General features: G+C 42.8%; 2 protein-coding genes and 1 non-coding gene across 9 annotated transcripts in view; all 3 read right to left on the bottom strand.

Moving 5' to 3' along the window:
• CHUK (component of inhibitor of nuclear factor kappa B kinase complex) overlaps positions 1-1,887 on the bottom strand; it is a 29,227-nt gene extending 27,340 nt beyond the window's left edge. Inside the window, exon 1 of one of the 2 annotated variants that reach the window (XM_032491103.1) lies at positions 1,688-1,887. In XM_032491103.1, the coding sequence (XP_032346994.1) occupies positions 1,688-1,792 (105 nt within the window). In that variant the 5' untranslated portion in view covers positions 1,793-1,887. The remainder of the gene's footprint in view (positions 1-1,687) is intronic. The other variant, XM_032491102.1, reaches the window with a different exon arrangement.
• A 2,068-nt stretch (positions 1,888-3,955) lies between these two features.
• CWF19L1 (CWF19 like cell cycle control factor 1) overlaps positions 3,956-13,461 on the bottom strand; it is a 28,063-nt gene continuing 18,557 nt past the window's right edge. For 5 of the 6 annotated variants that reach the window (XM_006182919.3, XM_032491104.1, XM_032491105.1 and 2 more), the window contains 4 exons: positions 8,186-8,395; positions 7,246-7,365; positions 6,698-6,795; positions 3,956-4,390 (listed from right to left, as the gene is read on the bottom strand). In XM_006182919.3, the coding sequence (XP_006182981.1) occupies positions 4,246-4,390; positions 6,698-6,795; positions 7,246-7,365; positions 8,186-8,395 (573 nt within the window). In that variant the 3' untranslated portion in view covers positions 3,956-4,245. The remainder of the gene's footprint in view (positions 4,391-6,697; positions 6,796-7,245; positions 7,366-8,185; positions 8,396-13,461) is intronic. The other variant, XM_014557794.2, reaches the window with a different exon arrangement.
• On the bottom strand, positions 7,560-7,707 carry LOC116667385. Its single transcript, XR_004324274.1, has one exon. It is a non-coding gene; the product is annotated as a small nucleolar RNA SNORA12 (small nucleolar RNA).

Raw genomic sequence — 13,461 nt, 5'->3', positions numbered from 1 at the left:
GATGCTGTTTCCAAGTCTTATGACAGAGAACTTCTTCTGTTCTCACTACAGGCCAGTTGTCACATGTCCCATTCTGGGGAAGGACCACTGTGGACATCTGGAAAGTTACTGAGAGATTTCTAAGATTCTAGAGGAACCCAAATCTCTTCCATTTAAAAAGTGATGAATTCCATACAGACAGAAAGTAGAAAAGTAGTTGCCAGGGGCTGGGGGAGGAGAAGAATGAGGGTTATTGTTTAAAGGGTACAGAGTTTCAATTTGGGAAGATGAAAAAGTTCCGGAAATAGGTGATGGCTGTTGCACAACAATGTAAACATACAATGCCACTGAATTGTACACTTAAAAATGGTTAAAATGGTAAAATTTTTGTAATATACTCTTTACCACAATTTCAAAAGAATTGGATGTATTCATTCATCCCCAGCCAGGGACCAAGCAAAGTAGTCACAAAAGCATGCCAGCACGCATACTTCTTTTTCTTGTGACCAGGCTGATGGGCAGGTTAGATAACAAGGCCATAGGCAACATTCTGCTGGAGGTACTTGGCTGTTTCTCTCTCTACTCGTTGAGTGCCTTACGTCTGATGGTGAAAATTATTAAATTTACTACTTGTCTGGATGTCAAAGTACTTAATGCCTTAGTCCTTCAACTTCCTGTCTCCTTCTCTCCAAGACTCCCTCCTAAGCTCTATCTAGAAACCTACTTCACAAATATTCTTCAGTTCTATGAGTGACATTTGTCATTGTAACTGCCACACAAACAAGCTTATTCCTTCCAAGTAGATTCCCATCTACCCTACCTCCAGCTCTATATTCTAGCCTCTCTACTCACACCCATATTCCATAAGACAGCAAATATCATTCCTCCTCTTGAATTCACTTCTTAATTCGTAGGCCAATGCAAGCATTTTAGTAGTATCTAAATGGCTCAAACGTGATTATTAGCTGTTGCTACAATGGTTAAACATTCTCAACTAAATCAAAGCAAAATTCCCAAGTCTGATGTTAGCTGTGTTCCACCGGCGAAGGCACCTTACCCCCAATCTATCTCCTTCCCCTGTGAACCCATGATCATTTTCACTAGCTGATCCTCAAACGGTTCCCCACCTGGAACACAGCCCCCAATTCCAAAGCCTACCCAATGTGCCCAAAAGCTTAACCTTGGACCCATCATGACACCATCCTTGTCTACTCCAGTCCCTACTGACATCACATGGCCTCCAAGCACACATACAAACATACACTTTCCAACAGGCAGCCCCTTCTTGAGCCCCATCTTCTCACCCATTTGTGTTCACGATACACATTCTTATGTGCGCCTGCCTCACACACCCTGACATTTTCTACGTTCAGAGGGACACATACGCACCGTCACACTCTGTAAACACTTTGTCACATCTTCACAGTCATAACAAAAGTTTCCCCTAATAGCTCTAACTCACACACACTGACCAAGACCTCAGATACAACTCCGGACTCAGCTACCAGGCTCACAAACACAATCCCTCTCTCTCTCTCCCTCCCTCTCTCTCTCTGTCGCGCGCGCGCACACACACACACACACAAACACACAGGCTCACGATACTACTCAAGGTTTCACCGATAATCTCTCACATACTGACAGTCACTGTGTTCCACAGGCACTCTGACAAACACCCACCGCCGCTCCCTCGCGCTCCCCTCCTCACCCGATGCTGGTATAGGCAGACGTTCCCGAAGCCGCCTGTACCCAGTCGCTCTCGCATCTCCCAGGGCCCGCCCGCGCCCGGCCGCAGCCCCGGGGGCCGCTCCATGGGGCGGGAGGGAAAGCGACCTCGGGTTCCGCCACTGTTCCGAGGCCGGTTCCGGGCCACCGAGGCTCGCGCGTCTTTCTTCTCGCGAGAGGTATGCATCACTTCCGGTAACTGCGGCAGGAAAAGCCCCGCCCAACTCCTCCCCGCAGGGCGCGAGAGTCTAGCGGGCGAAAGGGTCCGGAGAGGAGGTGGGCGCCTTCTGTTCCTTTTCTAAGTTTCCTGGGCATTCTCCTGACTGAGAGAACTCAGATGTGTTTTTCTAGCCTTCAAAAATTTGAGCTCTCTCCAGACCCTATCTTCCCTTCAAATCACTTTCCAAACTAGTCTCGCCCGTATCCGTCTTTTCTAAACTTAACGCCTTCTCCACCCCTATCTACACTTCACCTTTCTTCAGACCTTTGCCATCTATCCTCCAGCCCCACCACCTGCTGAGTTGGTACTGGTAAATGATTTAAACTTTGCAGAATCCAAAAAACTAGAAATAATCCTGCGCTAACAGGCACCCTGATGCCTTAGGCTTCATAGTTCACTTTTTTTTCCTTAAATGATTAATCATCATCCACAGTCAGGCTCAGCATTTCTTTTGCTTGACTTCCTATACACCTGTTCCAGGATCTCCCCTGTAATCCCAAAATACTTAAGGATGTGACGCTGTTCCCGAGGAAAGTATGCTCCTCCTGACTCAGGGAGTTTTTCCCTAAATGCCTCACGGAGCTTGCATACCTCCAGTTACAGTTTTGCCAGCGCGGTAGTTCCTCATTGTGGGGATTGTTTCCGATGCAGCGCTGCAGAGTTGGTACAACAAGAAGGGCTTCTGAGTGGTGCCTTAGAATAGGAGAACTAGGTCCCTGTTTTGAGTCGGTCGTAAGCTTCACAGAACTTGGGGATCTCATCACTTCAAGTATAACATCAGCATAGAATCAAATTCTGTAAAGAAATGTGTCCTTTGCATGGTCATTTGAGCCTCCTTTGAGATTATGTGCACTTGGACCATAATTTGTGCCACCTGGCCTTTGAGATACTTAGAATTCCAGCTAGCACTTAGTGACACATGATTTTGCCACACAGATGTAACATATTGAGACTTCTAAAGGTGGATACCACATGCGCACCATAGCAGTGTTGTTGGCTACTTTGAAAGCACTGAGTGTTAACTTTGGCAGAGCAAATGTGTTGTCACCAGAATCCCTGAATATTGCAAGCAGAATGTTGAACACTGTATGACACAAACCGCATCATGTTGTAGGTCATTGGTATCACAGCAGTGGGAGGTATCAGAGATTCTTGTTCCCCATATGTGCTTGGTAGCCATGGAGCTGGAGCATCAGAATTGGATGTGATGACAACTCTAAGAGCATGTCCCTTATAACTAGGCAGATTGCACAGATAATTGTGGCATAGGTTGTTCTAATAGCATGAAGCCCTCGTTTGCTGGGTGTACAACACCTGATGATCCTCGGAACCCTGTCTGGACTCAAAACCTCAGACAGCTCAGATTTTTGCCTCCAGAGCAAAAAACTATTTTAGTCATGAAAATTAGAAATAAATAGTATCACATTTTTATTATGTTACCTTCCCCAAACCACTTTGCTTAATCTTTCTAGACACCAAATATCATCAACCCAGATCTCCATGAATTTATAACTATCAAACAGCAACTAATATTCAGTACCTAAGTAGAACTCATCTTTTTAAAAATCTGCCCCCTTTCTTTCCAACTAGAATGTAAATTCTGTGAAAAAGAATATGAAAACGAATATATGTATGTATATGCATGACTGGGACATTGTACTGTATACCAGAAATTGACACAGTGTAACCAACTATACTTCAGTTAAAAAAAAAAAGAATGTAAATTCTAGGACAATAGGGATAATGTTGGGACATGGCTATACTCCCAGAGCCTAGAAAAATGCATGCACACAGGAGTTAAATATTTGCTGAAGGACTGAGTGAGCTCTTTTATATCAGTAAGATGAATGCTATGAGAGAAAAACGACAAAGGCTGTGGGTCCCTTCTCCATCCTGGGTGCTGAGAGAGAAGCTACCTGTAAGATCCTGGGATAACAGCTGGGCCTAAAGCCCTGGCCCCTCCTACTATTACCACACACTACTTCATTTCAATGGTTATAGGTAACATGAACACAAGATACTTCCCAACCCTGAAAAAGCAAGCATTTGGATTTTATTTGATAGTTTAAATGTTTTTGAAAATGTTCATAAACACAAGCGGTACTTGGAGCTGGATGACAGACATGCTTTTAACATAAGATCTTCATCCTAGAATGAGACTTTTTCAAAAAATATTCAATCTTAGGCCTCTTGCTGCAGGCAGGTTCCATGGGAATACACAAAAAAGAGGCAGGGTAACAGTCCCCACGGGAGACTGCAATTTCTTAAAAAACAGGCTGCTATTACTTCCTGTGAAGTTCATATAGTGCTTTTCCCTTTGCTTAGTCATCCAGAGTGAAGTCAAAGGGCTCAAAGTCTTTCCGGAAGCGGTGAGCCAGGGTCTCCTCCTCTTCCTTGCTGCTCTGACACTGCCTCCAGTCAGACTTGTCAGGAATATTAAGAATGGCTTCACTGGCCAGAACCTCCCTGCAGAAAGAACACAAAGAAGTCAAAACAAACAGTGTCAGCCCCAAACCCCCTCCTTCCATTATTCCCCTCCAGCCAGAGAGCTCTCCTCAGCATCACCCAAAGAAGGTATGCAAATTCCTCTGACTTTGCTCATACCATTTTCTCTGCCCTGAATGCCATCTCTGCCATTCTATCAAAATCACACCTGTTTTAAGTGACCAGCTCAGGTCTTACTCTTCTCTAACCCCTCAAGTCCCATTTACTTCTCAGAACAGCTTGGAACTACATTGTTGGTACCTAGAGAAGCAACATGACACAGTAGAAAGTGGTCAGGCCTTGGTATCAGAAAGATCAGACACTGGATTCCATTCCTAGCTTTGCCACGTGCTATGACTTGAACAGATTACTTCGTCTCTGTGTTTTGATTTCCTCACCTATGAAATGCAAAATAAGGGTTTTCTGATATATGGAGGTAACACAAAGCACCAAACTAGCTGTGATTACACCCTGCCTTAAACTCTTGTTTTGTCATCTCACTTAGGCCAGGAGTTTGCTGAGGGCATGGTCAAAAGTCAGGCACCTGGTATCAACTCACTTTGACTTTCTGCCTCTCCTCCTAGCACACTTGGGCCTACAGAGGCACAACAGCACAGGCTCCATGGCAACAAACAACCACACACACAAGCTACCTCCTAAATGCCACCGCTTTCCATTTTACTTATTTTGATAGATTAGAAATAACTCTATTTGTACACATATATATTGTTCACTTTCCACTTTGAAGCTACAGTAAACAGGTCGAAAACAAATTACATGAAACTTCTAAAAGTCAAAGGACCTAAGCTCAAGTTCTAGTTCCCTGGGCAGACTGTGAGCCTACCTCTTCACCTGTAAAATGAAGATAGAACCAACCCTCTCATATAGCAGGAAAAAAAGATGTTTTCTCAAATATTCTGTTAACTATGAAATGCTATGTAACTACAAGTCACTATTTTGAAAAATACTCAATGTTGAAAATATAATCAACTATCAAGAGCACAAAATCCTTTAAAGAATCTCTCTTGTGTGAGCTTATGTGCCTGTGCATGTCTGCAGTCATGTGTCCATGTCATCAGTGTCCACAACTGTGCCTGTAGCTGAAACAGCAACACAAAGATAATGTCAGATGTCTGAAGCTCCTGACACACTTGTTCTCATTTATTAATTATCTTTTTGAAAATGTAGACTACATTTTCTGGACATATCCAATAGTGGCAATCTCTTGGGGGCTTTCCAAATTGGTCCGAAAGGGTTCAAAGTTGACTCCAAGCTCAGTTCTAACTAGGGGGAAAAAACTGCTGCAAATCACAGACACCAGCATCAGATAATCTATTCTGCATATTTTCAGCTCCCCTCCATACTCTTTCTCTTCTTGTCAGCAAATTCCTGCCTTCAGTCTTTGCCTAATTTATACCACTCCCTGTACGGTTTTGCATCATGTTCTGCATGATATGAGGAGCAGAAATTTCTGAAGCCTCATCCAGACTTCTAGGACACTACAGAGTAATGAGGTTAAGACCTCACATTTTGGGGTCCAGCAGGTCAGGTCATTGTGTGACCATGGACAAGCTCCTTAACCACTCTAGAGCCATGCTGTCCACTATAGAAGCCACTAGCCAGACACAGGTATTTAAATTTAATCCTATCTAATTGCAATTAAGTTAAAAATTGATATCCTCAGCCACATTAGCCACATTTCAAGTGCTCACTAGTCATTACTGATATAGCTATGATTACTGTTTGGACAGTGTAGATTCACAGAACATGCCCATCATTGTGGAAAGTTCTATTGGGCACTGCTCCAGAGCCTCATTCTCCACACTGGTAAATTGGGCTGACAGTACCTACCCTACAGAGTTGGTAAGATTAAATGAAGCAATGCATGGAAAGTTCTTGGCACTGTGTCTAGCACAGAGCATACGTTTATTAATGGTAGCATATTCCTCCCTTAGGCTAGAATGCTCACATGCCAACGCTTACCCTCTAAATCTATCTCTCAGGCTCCACTTCAGCCCTGTCATGACGCCTTCCACCAAGCAGAAATGAGCTTTCCCTTCTCTGAATGTCTAAAGTACATCATTCCTCAAAACTTTCTTATGGTATTTTCTACATTCTGCATTACATTATTGTCACATACATAAATACCTGACTTGCCCTAAGACTCCTGGTTCCTTGGGGCAAGGATTGTTTCTTGTTCGGCTTTTTATTCAATTGGCCATGCAGCCCACTACTTGGTTCAGAGTAGGTCTAGCGAAAACACATTTAAAATAAGAAAAATATACAAACCTTCCAAACTGCAAAGGGAAATTCTTTTTAATTCTATGGAAAAGTTTCTCTCCTGTGTCTAGTTCAACATAAAAATATGCTGCTCCTGGCTGTGCAATCTAAAGTAAACAGAGTAGTATGAGGACATGCAATTTGTGCTTTAAAAATCGAAAATCCTAGCTCATCTCTTAAAAGCTTTAATCTGGCAAGGAATTCAATTTAGAAGTATAAGAAAAAGGATTTGAGCAGATACGGATCCCAAGACACTAAATGGAACAAGAGTATAAAAGGCCAAAATGGCAGCTATTATAAAGATCCCCCCAGTGGCACCCACCTTTCTAAGTTCCTGTCTCAGGAAATTTCTAACTTCTTGTTCTTCCCAGGAAAGCACTGAGGCATTGTTATAATGCCATCTTTGTCTGCAGTCTAATCAACACCCTGTGCTCTAGTACCCGGCTGTCACCTGCCTATTTAACATTTTTTGAATGCCTTGATAGTACCTCAGGCTCAACATGTCAGAAATCAGGTCTTTACTTCTCTCTGAATACCACCTTCCCCTCCTGTTTTACCTGCTTGATGTCAGAGTGCTCTGGGATTTCCAACAGCTCTATCTGTTGCTCCTGTGCCTGAGTAATGAAGGCATCTTTAATGTCATCAGTAGTGCAGCGGCTGAGTGGTACAGGAACGACCTTGGGGGGTTGCAGGGGGATAGGAGAAATTCTTTGAGCAGGTCCCAGAGAGGTAATGCTTTCTGCACAGTCCCTGAGAAGTAGCAAATCCATCACAGGGGTGGGGAAACACCCCTCAGCCAAGATTTCTCCTCAGGCCAGACAGGTCTACATCAGCCTGCCTGTAAGGACTTAAACTTATGAGATTGCCTGCCACATGTGGGAGCCTATCTGTGATACGGGAAAGGCTAGGAAGAGATCTCTCTGTCATCAAGCCTTTGCCAGCTCCTATATGATATATGTGGCAGAGTCAGGCCCATCTGAAAACTTAACAAATGTGCCAGAAAGAAAACTACCACAACTACAAATTATCCATAACAATCTGAATTTCTGAGCTGTGAGCCCTTTGCAGGCTCTGAGACTATTTCCTACCTCTGAGCTGTCATTCATGCTGGGCTGCACACAAAACACCCACTCTCTTCCAAGCTCTACCTATCAAGGCCCAAATCTTTCTTGGAACTTTCCTCAACTACCCACTCCCTTTCTCATAAGGCACTTACTGTCTGTGCTGTTTGCTTGTATTGACCGTTCACTTCCCTGTGAAATCTCTGGAGTTATCACCAGAGACTCTTTAACCTTTTAAATGAACATTATATATTAATATAAAGATTCATGTTAAATATTTAAATACTAAATTAAATATTTAAATACTTAATCTTATATTAGAATCAGGTATTTAAGCATTAATTAAAAATAAGAATTAAATTAACATTTCTTAAATATTTATCAATATCCAGGTCCCCATACAGCCCTTCCAAGTTCCTAGGCAGAGACCACCTACCTGTAGCTGGAGGTGATGGCTCTTAAAATTTCTCTCAAATAGAACACAGCATTTCCCTCGACTCTTAAAGAACCGCCTCAGTGTAGCCTTATACTTCTCCACCTCTTCCACCACCTCTGCTGAAAGCTCCACCACTGACTGGTAGTGTCCAATGGGCAGGATGAGGACATGATCATCAGATAAGCCTCCTTTGGCCAGGGCAAGGTAGCACTGAAGAGGAAGCACACAGAAGCGAGACGTCAATACCACACGTGTGATTCTCCAGAGAGAAAAGCCTTTACAAATAGTGAGCCCGAGGGTGTGGAAAAAAGTAGTCAAGAGGCTATCAGTAGAAATTCTCCACTTGTAAAATCTGATTTTAGAGGTAATAACACCAATTTTCTCAAGTACCTGCTGAAGAACAAGATTAGATACAACAAATTTCTCTGCAAGTATCCAATAAGCTGGGAACAAATGAACAGCATATAGATAGGCTTTTGGCAACAAACACACCAGAGCTGAAGGAGGTGGAAATAAACAGTTCATTTTCCCCTTCCAGGCTCCAAACTTGAAAACAAATTTTTTCAGTTACTGTCACCTTCAGCCACATAAAGACATCATTTCTGACTTCAAAATGACCACCTTCCCTTCAGTGGCATCTAATCCCACCCCTAACTACAACCCCTGGGCTCACGAAAAAGGCTAAGATGATGTGATTAGCATCCAATGTCCCTACAGCCTTAAGTTGCTGACTAACCTCTACAAAATGAAAGCACATATAATCTAATGGGGTGGGAGGAAGAAGGAGAAACCTCAAACTCAGGTATACCAAAGAAAACTATGCTTCCCTACAATGGATGTCGGCAGCTAAATAGCAGCTAAAAATATTTCTGCCAAAACCTAAACGTGCAAGACTGCTCTACTACTCGGACTTTCTTTGAAGGAAGACACTGAGTGAGTAGAGAAAGGGCCAGTGAATATTGATGCAGGCAAATGAAGGTACTAGAGCTTTAGAAAAAAAAATCCAAATGATAGCTTTAGAGTGGTGGGTTTGAAGTCAAGGCTGAAGGAAAGAGTCATTTATTTTTCATGCACACTGAGAAAGTTCAATAGAGTTACAGGATAGGTATCAGAAACTAAAGCATGATCATCTATGATCTACTTGGCAGAAGACTGAACACATGTAGCTGTGTTCAGAGTTAATTTCCCAAAAGACAAAAGTTTATCAAAACCTCATAAGCACTAAAATATTTTTAAAATTTTTAAAATAACCATTTTTCACTGTGTTTGTTTTAAAAAGTTACTCTAGAAGCCTGAGTTTTCTAGCCTTTCCTTTATGTCAGGGAGGTTACCACCATAGTTTTTATATTGTGATGTGCATCGAGGCTACTGAAGAAGGTTCCTGGTCTAGACTAAGTAGCACCCCTGGAGGCAGGACTTTTCAGTTCTTGCCCAGTCTCCTCCCTCCCTTTCAAACTCTCGCCTTCTAATCTGTTTTGTACTTGGGTTACCTCCAATTATATCTCAAATGTATAAATAGGACCTCAATGAATGTTTCTCCCCCAGTAAAATGCATGGATTTTGCAGTAGTTAGTCTGATCTCTTAGCAGTCCACCCATCCTTTTACCAATTTGTAGCCATGGGCCATCAGCACAGTTCCACGTATATCCCTTGAGGAAGGCAGGGCAAAGACTGAGAAAACCAGGGGAAGGAAGTAGTGAAAGGAGATCAAGAGGAATAGTTACAAGAAGGGACACCAAACCCTTTGCCAGACACCCACAGGTCACCAGAGGTTCCCAAAAGGTTTCTATCAACAAAGAACAGCACAGGTAAATGTAAACGTGATTACTAGGCAGACTAGACTAAAATCCTCATGTGACCTCCTATTTGGGCTACCAAGCTAGGCCACAATTAACACCAGAAATGCATTTTGTCTCTCTAGCTTCAAGCTGAGATGAGAAGCAAACACATTTCCTTTATTATCCCCCAGGCTCAGACCCTGAGTCAGATACCCTGGGCAACAGAAGGGTGAACTGCAAGAAAAGGCCATTTCTCCCAGTGGCCCAGAGCAGCACAGAGCCAAGTCACCTAATCCAAATCTCTTTCCCCTGCACTGTGAACCTATTGAAGCTTTCCAAACAGAAGGCAGTCTGAAGTCTGTCTTACCATACAAATTGTGTGGGAAAGAACGATGGAATAAACTAACCCAAGGAGGAAAACAAGGTCCAAGAGAGATAATCCAAAAAGGGCATCCCTGTAAAAGCAAGAACTTTTCAAGTTTGCTTCTCACTTAAGGCTTCATCCACAGGCTTCCTGGCCCAACTGTGTTGCAGGCCTTGACCCCATAAGTCCTCCCTCTAAAGAAAGGAGTGTGCCAATGACCAAGACACACAAATTAAGACTGGGACTCCTCTGTCAGAAACAACAATGGCAGGAGAAGGATATGACTTAAGAGTGTAAGATGACACTGAGGCTCTGGTCAGTCTATAGGAGGCCTCAGGAAAGGGCCCTCAGTCAGGATTGTCAGGATAAGTTAAAGAAAAGGCCATCCCCAGAAACCAAAATTAGAACAAATCAATGAAAACCAGATGAAAGTATCTGTCTGCAGAAGCATCACATGCTAAGAAATGTTTGTAAATATTTCCCTCAGGAACCTTGGGAAAAAGCCGATCTAGTCATGGGTGACTAAGGTGCAAATGTACTGTGAAAATTAAGCTTTCTTCATTCTAAGTGAATGAAAAAGGATACTTGTCAATATGGGTCCCAGAGAAATGAGGGTCAAAGCCTAGTAAATATTACTTAATACCTAATCAAGCCCTGCCCAAGGAAAAGTATCTGAGGAAATCTGAAGCCAGATGACTTTACTGTGAGACACACATAGTTCATCAGTTTTTCACAGCCTGAGTAAAATCACCCTCTAGATCATCCAGTTCTCATAGTCTGATTCAGTGCTTACTGGGCAACTTTATAATTATCATCTTGGGTTCCCAGATACCCATACCAGGAATGTGGATGTAGGTATTCCTGTCATTAGAAAGTTATATCCTCTACTACTAGGCAAAACAGAATCTATTACTCTAGTCTTTTATATAATTAGTTACTATGAATCAGTCCCAACCTTACATAATTGCTATAGATAAAAATTAACAAATGCAAAGTTCTAAACCTGAAGATATAAGAATACCAACATTTTTAACCCAATATGAATATATAGGCAACAAAGGATCCCTTTTTCGGGACAAAGAAAATCCCTGTTTTAAATAGTAATTAATAAAAGCAACTCATCACTCCCAAGTAGTATGGACTAAAAATACAGAAAGTTCAAGGATTATATAAGAGTAGCACCCCAGGAGATCCACACCTATTCGTCAGAGAGGAGGCAAGGAGGGACCAAGCTTTTGAAACTGGCTCTATTAAACTACAGGAGAACTGCTATAATCAAAAAAGACAGACAACAACAAATGTTGGCAAGGATGTAGAAAAACAGGAACCCTCATACATTGCTGGTGGGAAAACAAGACAATACAGCCATTTTGGAAAATAGCTTGGCAGTTTCTTAAAAAAAATGAAACACAAATCTACAAGCAATTCCACTTCTTAGGTGTCCAGCCAAAAAGAAATGAAAACATATGTTCAAGAAGGAGCCAGAGCTCACCTCCTCTCACAAACACACTCACAAAATCACAACTAACTGCAGAACAATCATCAGTAAAAGACTGGAACCTACTGGAAATGATCTTCCATAACTAAAGACATAAAGAAGAAATCACAACAAGACAGGTAGGAGGGACAGAGTCGCAATATAATCAAATTCCATACACCCCAGGGGGCAACCCACAAATTGGAGAAAAACTGTATTGCAGAGATTCCCCCACAGAAGTGAGAGTTCTAAGCCCCACATTAGGCTCCCTAACCCGGGGGTCCGGCACCAGGAAGAGGAGCCCCCAGAGTATATGGCTTTGAAGGCCAGCAGAGCTTAACTGTATGAGCTCCATGGGACTCGGGGAAATAGGGACTTCACTACTAAATGATGCACACAAAATCTTATGCTCACCAGGACCAAGGGCAAAAGCCATAATTTCATGGGACCCTGGCCAGGCCTACTTACTGGTCTTGGAGGGTCTCCTGGGAAGGCACAGGGTGGCTGTGGCTCACTCTCAGGACACAGACATGTTGGCAGACATTTCGGGAGTATTCATCTGCATGAACTCTCCTTCCTGGAGGCTGACATCTTGCCTGGGTCATTAGTACCAAGACCTGGCCCCACCCAACATCCTGGTAGGCTCCAGGGCTGGGACACCTCAGGCCAAACAACTAACTGGGTGGGGATACATCCCCTCCCATCAGCAGACTGCCTGAAGACTTCCTGAGCCCACAGCCAACTCAAGACACACTCCCAAACAAGGCCTTGCTTACCAGAGGGCCAAGACCCAGCTCCACCCACCAGTGGACAGACACCAGCCCCTCCCACCAGGAAGCCGGCACAAGCCTCTAGACCAGCCTCACCTACCATTAGGCAGACACCAGAAGCAAGAAAACTATGATCCTGCAGCCTGCAGAATGAGTCTGCAAACATAGGTCAGACCCTACCATTGGGACCAGCTAGCCTCTGGCCCTTGGGTGACAAGAGGGGAGTGCATTGCTAGGACCCATAGGACGTATCCTACAGAGGGCCATTTATCCAAGGTCAAGAAACTTAACTAACCTACCACGTACATAAAAATACAAATAGAAATTTAGACAAAATGAGGAGGCAGAGGAATATGTTCCAGACAAAGGAACAACATAAAATCATAAGAGGCTACTACAAGCAATGATAGGCCAATAAAATGGACAACCTAGAAGAAATAGACAAATTCTTAGAAAGGTACAATCTCCCAAGACTGAACCAGGAAGAAACAGAAAATATGAACAGACTAATTACCAGTACTGAAATTGAATCAGTAATTTAAAAATTCCCAACAAATAGAAGTCCAGGACCAGATGGCTTCACAGGAGAATTCTACCAAATATTTAGAGAAGAGCTATTGCCTATCTTTCAGAAACTATTCTAAAAAATTGCAGAGAAGTAACACTTCCAAACTCATTCTATGGGGCCATCATCACCCTGATACCAAAACCAGAAAAAGATATCACAAAAAGAGAAAATTACAGTCCAGTATAATTGATGAACATAGGTGCAAAAACCCTCAACAAAATACTAATTAGCAAATCAACTCCAACAATACATTAAAAGGATCATATGCCAGGATCAAGTGGGAACATACCTCAACATAATAAAGGCCACATATGACAAA

Source organism: Camelus ferus, chromosome 11, assembly GCF_009834535.1.
Source record: "Camelus ferus isolate YT-003-E chromosome 11, BCGSAC_Cfer_1.0, whole genome shotgun sequence".
Taxonomy (NCBI): Eukaryota; Metazoa; Chordata; class Mammalia; order Artiodactyla; family Camelidae; genus Camelus; species Camelus ferus.
The sequence above is the reverse complement of the archived record's forward strand: the minus strand, read 5'-3'. Positions and strand labels throughout refer to the sequence as shown.